Raw genomic sequence first — 12,450 nt, 5'->3', positions numbered from 1 at the left:
GCTGATTGATCAAAAATACAATTGATTTTTCCTCAAACAACATAGCATGTAAAGTGTACATAAAGTCTGATTGGCTGGGAAGCATTATACTGGCTACAGGTCAGACTATTTTTAGCAACAGATGGCATAATTCACTGCAGAAAATAGGCAGAGTTAGATAAATTTAGCTTGCCAGGGGACAGATAGAAAATCAGTAATGAAACTACACACTAGTGAATACACAGACTGACAGTAGGGGGTACAAGCAAGGGGATATTATTGCTTATTTTATTGATAAATAGTAATTCATATATATCTGCTTAATAATGCTATCTTTGTTTACCAAACAGTCAAGATAATTGAAGGCTTGTCTTTTTAATAGATTTTTATTGATCATATTACAAATGAATTCAATAATGAAATGTGATAGAATTTTAAAAGTTATGCATGTATACATATTTATTGTTGTATGTGGTTGCAAATATGCAAAGAATTAAAATATTAGAGCAACTCAAGAAAAACAATAAGTAAAACTTTGATGAGCTGAATTCATCAAATTTGTTTTTTACACATTTGTGTTGTATATACTAAAATGTTATATAATTGGCATTTTGAAACTGTTTATTTTTTAAATTCACAGTTTGTCTGCTCAAAATATAACGTGGTTCCATATTTAAAATTGGTGTATATTTATATATATATTTTTGTACCTCTTTTGTTGAGAAGGATGAAAATGTCATTGGCCTTTTCTAAAAGGCCACATCCATCATTTTACTACATTAAATTTATTATATATTTGTATAGCTTAGAATAGAATTTAATTTGTATATAGTGTGTAATTCCAGTATATTATTAGGATTTATCATTGAACTTCCCATGGGTCAATTTGATAGTAGTTTGCTTATAAAAGGGTTATACCTTCATGATAAAATGTGAGACCTTTTTATACGACCGCAAAAATTAAAAATTTTTTGGTCGTATATTGGTATGACGTTGGCGTCGTCGTCGTCGTCGTCGTCGTCGTCCGGCGTCGTCCGAAGACACATTGGTTTTCGCACTCTAACTTTAGTTTAAGTGAATGGATCTCCATGAAATTTCACCATAAGGTTCAATACCACAAAAGGAAGGTTGGGATTGATTTTGGGGGTTATGGTACCAACAGTTAAGGAATTAGGGGCCAAAAAGGGGCCAAAAATAAGCATTTTTGTAACTTTCAGACAATAACTTGTGTGTAAGTGTATGGATCTCTCTGACATTGTACCACAAGGTTCCATATCACAAAGGGAAGGCTGTAATTGATTTTGGGGGTAATTGCCTCAAAATTTTAGGAATTAGGGGCCAAAAAAGTGGCCAAAAACAAGCATTTTTCTAGTTTCATGACAATAACTTGTGTGTAAGTGTTTGGATATTTCTGAAATTGTACTACAAGGTTCCATATCACAAAGGGAAAGCTGGAATTGATTTTGGGGGTAATTGCCCGAAACGTTTAGGAATTGGGGGCCAAAAAGGGGCCAAAAATAAGCATTTTTCTAGTTTCCAGACAATAACTTGTGTTCAAGTGTATGGATCTCTCTGAAATTGTACTGCAAGGTACCATACCACAAAGGGAAGGCTGGGATTGAGTTTGGGGGTGATGAATCATAAGGGGGTTCAAAAAAATTGGGGGGGGGGATTATTTTTTTTTTTTTTTCTTTTTTTCCTTTTTTTTTTCTTTTAAAATTTTCCATTTTAAGTTGGTTATTTCTGATTTATATTTAAAAGCAAATAATAATGATATGGTAGGAGATACACACCAAACAGGATGTGTAAATTATTATATAATAAGTATTGTGCAATAGGCTGAATAGCAAGAAATTTTCAATTGCACAGTATTGCACAATAGCAAGAAATCTTCAATTGCACAGTATTGCGCAATAGCAAGAAATCTTCAATTTAACAGTATTGCGCAATAGCAAGAAATATCCAATAGCACAATATTGCGCAATAGCAAGAAATTGTCAATTGTACAGTATTGCGCAATAGCAAGAAATATTCAATTGCACAGTATTGTGCAAAAGAAGATACTTCGTATAAATTGCTTATTTCTTGATCAATTTCAATGGGGTTTTATTCTTGAATTCTTGGGGTTCTTTAATATGCTGAATCTAACCGTGTATTAAGTTTTTGGATTTTGGGCCCCGTTTTTAAATTGGTCCACATTGAGGTCCAAAGGGTCCAAAATTAAACTTTGTTTGATTTCATCAAAAATTGAATTATTGGGGTTCTTTGATATGCCGAATCTAACCGTGTATTTAGATTTTTAATTTTGGGTCCCGTTTTATAAATTTGTCTACATTAAGGTCCAAAGGGTCCAAAATTAAACTTAGTTTGATTTTAACAAAAATTGAATTCTTATGGTTCTTTGATATGCTGAATCTAAACATGTGTTTAGATTTTTGATTATGGGCCCAGTTTTCAAGTTGGTCCAAGTTGGGGTCCAAAATTAAACTTTGTTTGATTTCAACAAAAATTGAATATATGGGGTTCTTTGATATGCTGAATCTAAACATGTATTTAGATTTTAGATTTTTGGCCCAGTTTTCAAGTTGGTCCAAATTGGGGTCCAAAATTAAACTTTGTTTGATTTCAACAAAAATTGAATATATGGGGTTCTTTGATATGCTGAATCTTACCATGTATTTAGATTTTTTATTTGTGGGCCCGCTATCAAATTGGTTCATATTGAGGTCAAAAGGGTCCAAAATTAAACTTTGTTTGATTTCATCAAAAATTGAATTATTGGGGTTCTTTGATATGCCAAATCTAACCGTGTATTTAGATTTTTAATTTTGGGTCCTGTTTTTTAAATTGGTCTAAATTAAGGTCCAAAGGGTCCAAAATTAAACTTAGTTTGATTTTAACAAAAATTGAATTTTTGGGGTTCTTTGATATGCTGAATCTAAACATGTGTTTAGATTTTTGATTATGGGACCAGTTTTCAAGTTGGTCCAAGTTGGGGTCCAAAATTAAACTTTGTTTGATTTCAACAAAAATTGAATATATAGGGTTCTTTGATATGCTGAATCTAAACATGTATTTAGATTTTAGATTTTTGGCCCAGTTTTCAAGATGGTCCAAATTGGGGTCCAAAATTAAACTTTGTTTGATTTCAACAAAAATTGAATATATGGGGTTCTTTGATATGCTGAATCTTACCATGTATTTAGATTTTTTATTTGTGGGCCCGCTATCAAATTGGTTCATATTGAGGTCAAAAGGGTCCAAAATTAAACTTTGTTTGATTTCATCAAAAATTGAATTATTGGGGTTCTTTGATATGCCAAATCTAACTGTGTTTTTAGATTTTTAATTTAGGGTCCCGTTTTTTAAATTTGTCTACATTAAGGTCCAAAGGGTCCAAAATTAAACTTAGTTTGATTTTAACAAAAAATGAATTCTTCGGGTACTTTGATATGCTGAATCTAAACATGTGTTTAGATTTTTGATTATGGGACCAGTTTTCAAGTTTGTCCAAGTTGGGGTCCAAAATTAAACTTTGTTTGATTTCAACAGAAATTGAATATATGGGGTTCTTTGATATGCTGAATCTAACCATGTATTTTGATTTTGGACATTGGACCATAATAGGTAAATTAAAAAAATTGAAGTTCTTAGACCACATTCTTTCTGTGTCAGAAACCTATGCTGTGTCAAATATTTAATCACAATCCAAATTCAGAGCTGTATCAAGCTTGAATGTTGTGTCCATACTTGCCCCAACTGTTCAGGGTTCGACCTCTGCGGTCGTATCAAGCTGCGCCCAGCGAAGCATTTTATTCTTAAGATATTTTAACCTGTGTTGCAATGTCTGAAGCAGGTCCAGTAACCACTCAACTTGACCTTGAGTAGAAAAGTTTCTTCAAAAATGTTATGGCTTCTATGGAAGGGAATGATTTTATATTTGGTCTGAAGCTTGATATAGAATAATAAATGTTGAGTTGTAACGTGTGTTAGCAATTTTTGCATCTGCTGTGCAGTCATTTCTTGTTTTCTGCTATTTTGAAATTTTGCAACACTAATTGTTCAAAGACTATTTTCATCACAGATTTCTTGGCTTCAATGAAAGGGAATGATCAGTTATGCTTAATTATACAACTCAATCAATTGCATTCAGTGACACAGGTCCGGACATTGTATTGGTCTTGTTAAATAACAAATACTTGTATACATTTGCTTGTAAATGTATATGTTTCTACATGTATAAGAACACACTACGGCTGTGTTGGAATTTTTATGCCCCTGCGCAGGGAGCATTAAGGTTTACCCTTGTCCGTCCGTACATACTTCCCGAAATTGGTTTCAGTTCTGTAACTGCAGTTTGCCTCAATCAAATGTTATGAAACTTTTACACAATGCATATTACCATATAACATAGATCATGTTCGAATTTAGGTGGTGTCACTTTTACAGTTCTCTAGTTGTGTCCCTTTATAATGTTATATGCAAGTGGGGGCATCATCTGTGTCCATGCCATCTGTGTCACATGGACACATTCTCCATTTATTTCCTCTTTATCTAGCAGAGTGTTCATTGTGGTCATCTTTCTCTTTCCCACTCAAATTCAACATCTAGATTTTGTTACAATATTGCGATTTTCATTTGTAATTATTTTGCTTTAAGCGTCGTAAAATAATCATTATATTTTTGAAAGGTTAGGATTATATTTAAAACCCATGGAACGTAATTGTCCATTATTTTAATCAGTTGTATGTGACCATTTAATATCTGTTTGTTTTTTCTTTTTCAGGAATTCTATGAGCACACTGAAATTTTATGGAAAGATAAGGGTGTGCAAAACTGTTATGAAAGATCTAATGAATACCAATTAATTGATTGTGCCCAATAGTAAGTTATTAGTTTTATAGGAACATTAAAATTAACATCAAGATTAAACATTCTCAGCAAGCAGCATCACAGATGCCATATTAACTCAATAAGTGCATAGACCATGTACCATACAAGAAAAACAGAGTTTTTATGTTTGAAATACTGGGGAAGATTTTTTTGATATGCTCCAATGGGGGCTTGAGGTGAAATTTGGTATTTATTATTTTTCTGATGGTTGTGGCATGGTACATTTAACGTGATTTGTTTTTATTGAATTTGAACTTGAAATAATCGGGCTTTACTTTGCGATATAGTCTGGATAACAGTATCTGTGAATCATTCTGAATTTTATCTTGCTTGGTTGCATACTTTAAAGCTCCATTTATGATTTTAAGTGCAATATAGGACCTAATCCTTCGAAAATTCTCTTTTACGTGCTAAAAGAGATGTTAATCTAATATGCTGTGGTTTGGAATGAGTTTATATGTACCTAAATACCATTTTAACCCCTTTGAATGTAAGTTTTGAGGTTTTCAGTTTAGATTAATAATGTGGGATTTCAAGAATCAGGTCACGTAGGGAATCCCCCTTAATTGGGAAAGTTTACAGGTTTGACATCTTTTAGCAAATTTCACCTTCAGTCTTTTCCTTAATATGTCATTTGCAGAAATTCTTGTCAGAATAAAAATGAATGGTGTGATGGTAGTGTGTCATTAATTGAAAGAAGTTTTCTGATTTATGATTGTGTTTATTGAATAAACCTTGAACTAAAATGCCCAGAAATGTGAAAACATATTTATTTGTTCCATAGGAGTTCTTCACCACACTTGTTAAAACCTAGATAAAATGTCACAAGGTCAATTGAAAATTTTATCATTCTGGATCTGCCTTTCAAAGTGTCTAAAAAGGTTGGCAAAATTAGCATCTAGCTAAAGCAGCTAAATACATGCATGATGATGCATTTCTTAGATGATATTGTTTTTTTGAGTATTTCATCATCTCTGAGTAAAGTTAGATAATAAGTACATCAGTTTGTGAATTACTTTGGATTTCTATTCGTGGGTACCAATTTTCTTGGGTGTGGAAACATTGCATATTCGTAGTCTTGCCACAGTCTGCATTCAAGCTTATAGAAAGTTTTCATTGAACAATTAAATTTGTTGTACATCTACAGTGTATACCCACAAAATCCATGGAAATTGGTTCCTCACAAATATTGATGAACCCACAGTAGACCCTAAGAGGATTGATAAGGAGTTTCTCTTCTCTTTCTTTAGCACCATTTCTACTGTTCTCTGTCCCTTAGACCACTCTTTTCCTTATCCTGCTCCTCTGAATTTTTCTCTCCTTTCATCTTTCCATTTCATTTTCCACTTTTCTCCTAGTTTCCTTCTAACCTGTTCTCGGCTTTCAATATTTGATTAGAAACAGCAACCATTCTTCTCCTGTACTTTATTGACCTGCTGATGTTTCAATGAATGTGAATCTATTTTTTTACTTGTAAGGTTGTAAGGCAACATATTTTCTATAAAAAAATGTTCTTCAAAGTTTAAATTTAGCTCGTCCTGATTTTACAATAAATAAGTTATAGATACTTGTAAAGCATGTGTAATTGATTTACTATGGTTTTTACCTTGGGGGGAAAGTAGGTCAGATTTATTTTTAATCAATATGTAGTAATTGGGTCAAGTCATTAATATATTTGTTAAATAGAAGGTTATTTTGATAGGAAATTAAACAAGGTCATTAATTAATAGGGGGAGATGTTGCACTTCCTCTGGTGGTGTGAACTACCTCTAAAAAAATATAAACTTAAGGATGCATAGTATGAGTGAACTATTTGTAAATTATAGTAAATGGTTTACAGTGAAAATATAGCTCTAATTGTATTTGTAAAAGAAATCAGTAAGGTACAATGTATCTTTTCAAACTCTGTTGGTCAATTCTATTATATGTAGCACCTTTCAAATAGAAAATTTGCAATTTGCTTTTGAGTATAATATATACTTTAAATTTTAATACCAACTGGTGAATCAAGTAGAAAGAAAATGTTATGGATCAACTTGATACTGGCAATCCACTACATAATTAAGTCCTCATAGTATGAAGAAAAGGAGGTGTTGGGTCTATATATATATATGTCAGTGAAACTGCAACCAAATACAAGGGTGTTATTATCGTGGACTCAATTATAAGTCGCTTCTATTTTTAACTTTTTCAAAATTGTCATCAACACTTTTCTATCCGTTATTTGAATACGTTTTTTGATAATTCCTTAATCAAGGCAGTACTGATGAGAAGTTCATGGATATAAGTACATGTACCAGGTACAACCTCCTAATGAAAGGCCTGCCAAAAATGAAAAGACATATATAAGTGAACATATGGTCTTAACAATAGACAGATGTCTATAAATATAATTGTAAAGCTGGAGATTTGAGGGAGTCGGAGGAAAGCTATGAATAACTTTATACAGACTTTCAAAGATCTGAATATTAAAATACCTAAATGACAAAAAAAAATCAAAATATGAATTAAAACAACCAAGAATGAGGTTTATGACTGTCGGTCAGCATTAAGATTTTCAACTTAAGATATCCAAATGACAAAAAATATCCTAATACTGCTACGACAAAAAACAACCAAGTATGAGGTTTCTGACTTTTAGTGGACATGAGGATTGTTTTTCCTACTTCCAAATTTTATGGCTATAATAGATTTTCAGAAATGGACAATTAATTTCTTTTGTTTCGGTCCTATTTTTGACATCTTTTAAGTTTTTTATTTGGAAAACCTGTCAGAATTGGCGTTTGGTTAAAGAATGATTTTGAAATGAAATATTAACATAATATAGAGTAAAATATTCTAATTAATACAGTGATCTGGATATAAGACATATATTTATATATACAATGAACAAGATAATTACACTAGTACATTTTGTAAGTTGTCATGTTACATGCATTAAGGTGCTGCCTGTTCCACGGTCATTCAACTTCCAAATGAAAAATGAAAGCGGGATTAATATAAAATAATATTTGGCAGGTTAGATTTGAAATCCCAGTTATGACATAGGAAATCTAACACCTTTTCTGTATACCTGTGTAAAGGTATTTAATACACATAATCAATCAGGAGATCTAAGCCCACTCTCAGAGATTACAAAAGTCAGCTATTTTTAGCACCCCTTTTATCTGATCTTGTCCAAAAATAGCTCATTATTGACACAGTTTAAAAGCTTTTAGTACATACACAATCCAGGGCTAGAAAATTGCTTCCCTATGTGAATAATGGGGCCCTGCTATGGGGTGATCTCAGTCATTGTGCAACAACTTCTTGGTTCAATACCCTGCAGGAATTTGTTAAAATCAATAAACCCAATAAATATGAAATAAGTATGTGGTATTTTTAGCCTGGATAATGTCTATTAATGATTTTTTCACCTCTTATGCATGTTTAAACTTGTTAAGCTTGATTGTACATCTTCCAACTTTATTATAATGAAATGTATTTTATACAGAATATATATTTCTAATCATTCTTTCAAAATGACCACATGGTTTTCATGCATATCCAGTGTTCTGCTAATTGTTTCCTTGGATGACAGGCCTTGGAAAAGCGAATGAGGTTTAAATGGGGATATTCATTTCTTTCTGCAATTTTTTAGGCCAACCATTGTTTTTTTGGCCCATTCTTCTCTATTCTGTAAAAACCCTCCCCTCCAATTCCAGACCCCTGTAGTTGTGTTCTCATAGCTTTGCATAACTAAATGGCCATTTGAAGCAAATTAAATAAATAATATGCTTAATTTTTTTCATAGTTTCTCTGTTTTTTTTGTTAAAAAAAGTACTGGTAATCTTTCTCTACATTTTCATGAGGATGGGGGTAGTTTTCAGTTTTGTTGGGTAGGATAACATTCATAATTGATTAATTTCACATTATAATTCCTATCAAAAGGAAAATTTTAAGGAAACAAATAAAAAAAAATACAGTTTTTGTCGAGCCTGCGACTTTTGTCGCAGAAAGCTCGACATAGGGATAGCGATCCGGCGGCGGCGGCGGCGGCGGCTACGGCGGCGGCGGCGGCGTTAGCTAACTTCTTAAAAGCTTTATATTTTAGAAGGTGGAAGGTCTGGATGCTTCATACTTTGTATATGGATGCCTCATGTTACGAAGTTTCCGTCAGTTACATGTCCAATGTCCTTGACCTCATTTTCATGGTTCAGTGACTACTTGAAAAAAAAGTTCAGATTTTTTGTAATGTTAGATTCTCTCTTATTATAAGTAATAAGATAACTATATTTGGTATGTGCGTACCTTGCAAGGTCCTCATGCCCGTCAGACAGTTTTCACTTGACCTCGACCTCATTTCATGGATCAGTGAACAAGGTTAAGTTTTGGTGGTCAAGTCCATATCTCAGATACTATAAGCAATAGGTCTAGTATATTCGGTGTATGGAAGGACTGTAAGGTGTACATGTCCAACTGGCAGGTGTCATCTGACCTTGACCTCATTTTCATGGTTCAGTGGTTATAGTTAAGTTTTTGTGTTTTGGTCTGTTTTTCTTATACTGTATGCCATAGGTCTACTATATTTGGTGTATGGAATGATTGTAAGGTGTACATGTCTAGCGGGCAGTTGTCATCTGACCTTGACCTTATTTTCATGGTTCAGTGGTCAAAGTTAAGTTTTTGAGTTTTGGTCTTTTTTTCTAATACTATGTGCAATAGTTCAACTATATTTGGTATGTGCGTACCTTGCAAGGTCCTCATGCCCGTCAGACAGTTTTCACTTGACCTCGACCTCATTTCATGGATCAATGAACAAGGTTAAGTTTTGGTGGTCAAGTCCATATCTCAGATACTATAAGCAATAGGTCTAGTATATTTGGTGTATGGAAGGACTGTAAGGTGTACATGTCCAACTGGCAGGTGTCATCTGACCTTGACCTCATTTTCATGGTTCAGTGGTTATAGTTAAGTTTTTGTGTTTTGGTCTGTTTTTCTTATACTATATGCAATAGTTCAACTATATTTGGTGTATGGAAATATTTTATGATCTATTTGGCAGTCACGCAGGTTTTATTTGACCTTGACCTCATTTTCAAGGTTCATTGCTCAGTGTTAAGTTTTTGTGTTTTGGTCTGTTTTTCTTAAACTATAAGCAATAGGTCAACTCTATTTGTTGTATGGAAGAATTGTTAGCTGTACATGCCTGCCTAGCATGGTTCATCTGACCTTGACCTCATTTTCATGGTTCATTGGTCAATGTTTAGTTTACTTGGTTAATGTTAAGTTTATGTGACAGTTGTAATAAAGCTTTATATTTAGGACTATCAACATAATATCAATGATTAGTAAAGAAGGCGAGACATTTCAGCGTGTGCACTCTTGTGTTGTCTCATGGTCAAATAAAAATAAATTTTTCATTATGAAACACCCATAATAAATTTATTATTAAATCGTCTGAATAATAAATTTAATGTTATGATTCACAAAAACATCCTTAATAATAAATTTAATGTAATGAGCTCCTCCCATTTCCAATAAATATTTTATATCAAAAACCCAAATAAGAATATATTTTTATTTCTAGATGAAGAAATTAAGAGAGACCGGGATAATTGCCATAACAATCCTTGACAAAAATTTTAATTTTGTATTTCCAAACAAATCACTTCATATAGTTAATAGATTGTACATTTCAATTAATAAGGATATGAATTATTGATACCAGTCAAACAGGGCAATTAAATTGAGCACTTTCAATAACTTGTACCAGGATGTTTTGATTTATGGCAATAAAAAAGATTAAAAGCAGTGTTCTAAATTTAGGTCAGTCTGTAAGCTTGCAGACTGTCAATTTCATGAAAATTATAATGAATAGGCAAAGATTTCGGACAAAACTTTTGTTCTCCTATTAGGAGAAAGAAGACAAATTTTGATGATATCAACAAATATCTATATTTGAAAAATCTGAAGTTAAAATATTTTGCTTTCCTTTTTGGTTCATTTTAAAAAAAGCTTTATGGACCAAACAAGGTCGCAGTATGGAAATGGTCATATTTGCCAGATTTCACTGATTTAAAATCCAAATGACTGAAAGCCAATTTCAGTCAATTTGAATTAAAAAAATTCCCAAGATATTTCAATGCCCTATTTTCCAGAAATTGCATTTTTGTGGTAATCAGCCTCTATATTTTTCCTTTAATAATACTGCCACTCTGTATTTAGGAGATAACTGTATTGTATTTTAAGCTTGGCCTTTGTAAAATGTAGATTTTCTTGTCGCAAATTGAGTTTACCTAGCGACTAGTAATTTATAATCAACTTGAAACTCAGGGTTTATTTTCGTGTCTCAAAATCAAAACCAGCATGATTGATTCCTTAGGAATTTGAAACAATTACTCATTCAAATTATTTCAATTTTAAACTCTTACAACTCCACAAATCATTCTTTAAACCTTTTTACTAAAAACAGGTACAAAATTTCATGTACCTCATGCTGAGTGCAGAACTGTTGATACTGGTTGGTATATGTGATGACTTTTTCGTATAAATTTGACAGTTTAAAAAAAAATTACCCCAACTTTAAGTTCTTAGAAAAATAGCCAAAATAGCCTAAAAAAATTCAAAACCCTTTATTAATCCATCTAGTATATAGAAGCATTGCCAAACATTTGCGTTTCAAATACATAATTCAATTCAAAATTACAAAGAAGGCAGGTCAAAAGTCAACAGTTTTGATTTATATCAGTCTGTCATCAGTGTCATAAGTAATAATATGAAATGTATTGCTTTGAATACATGTACATGTATGTCGTCGGAGGGTTTGGAATATTTCTTCTAAAAATTGATATCACAAGGAATAATTCAGTGGCAATGTATGAAATGATCCAGAGGCAATTCGTTTCCAAAGATGATTTAAGATTTTCGCATTGGATTTGTTGTTATCAGTTTATTTATTCACACACGGTTGAGGTAAGCTACATGATGTGTTTATGTGGGCGTAGTAGAATAACATCCCCTGAACAGAATTATATATGACAGTACAGGTGAAGACTTGTTAGATTTCCCTTTCATCAATGTATCTGATAAAACCAGGCCTTGTACATTAGGGGAATGTATTATTTTAACCTCATGCTTGTTATTTTGTTTGTCAACATATGCAATTGTATTTGTAGAAATTTCAACAATTTGTTTGGTATGTGTATTGTACATTGACATGAGGGGGTTCAAAATTGGGCTAAGTTCTCCTGTGAGGGGTTCAAAAATGGATTTATTTTGGGGCTAAGTTGTCTTGTCTTGTTTCTTGAAGTTTATTTTTAATTTATGATGTACAATGTATTTATTAAACAATGTCAAACACTAACAATTTTCTGTCATTGAAACATTTTATGTTAAATTGATCAGAATGCTCGTATTAAAAAAAGGGTATGTTAGTACATAATTGTATTCCGTTTTTTTCCCAAATCGCAATAATTAAACTTGCATGTTTGTCCATTCTTGAAAAATCGCAATAATAAATACATGCAATAATTTCTGAACAGTATATGAAATAAGGAAAATTTATGAACTTCTCAGTGTAACACATAAATACACCAA

At 32.3% G+C, this 12,450-nt stretch overlaps 1 protein-coding gene across 2 annotated transcripts in view; it reads left to right on the top strand.

The window, feature by feature from the left end:
• Positions 1-12,450, top strand: part of LOC127702429 (guanine nucleotide-binding protein G(s) subunit alpha-like) — a 64,764-nt gene that overhangs the window by 9,025 nt on the left and 43,289 nt on the right. For both annotated transcript variants that reach the window (XM_052206628.1, XM_052206629.1), the window contains exon 5: positions 4,766-4,863. In XM_052206628.1, coding sequence (XP_052062588.1) covers positions 4,766-4,863 — 98 coding nt within the window. The remainder of the gene's footprint in view (positions 1-4,765; positions 4,864-12,450) is intronic.

Source organism: Mytilus californianus, unplaced genomic scaffold (assembly GCF_021869535.1).
Source record: "Mytilus californianus isolate M0D057914Y unplaced genomic scaffold, xbMytCali1.0.p SCAF_5, whole genome shotgun sequence".
NCBI classification, from domain to species: domain Eukaryota; kingdom Metazoa; phylum Mollusca; class Bivalvia; order Mytilida; family Mytilidae; genus Mytilus; species Mytilus californianus.
Note: the sequence above shows the minus strand (reverse complement) of the source record. Positions and strands in the feature narration are given on the sequence as shown.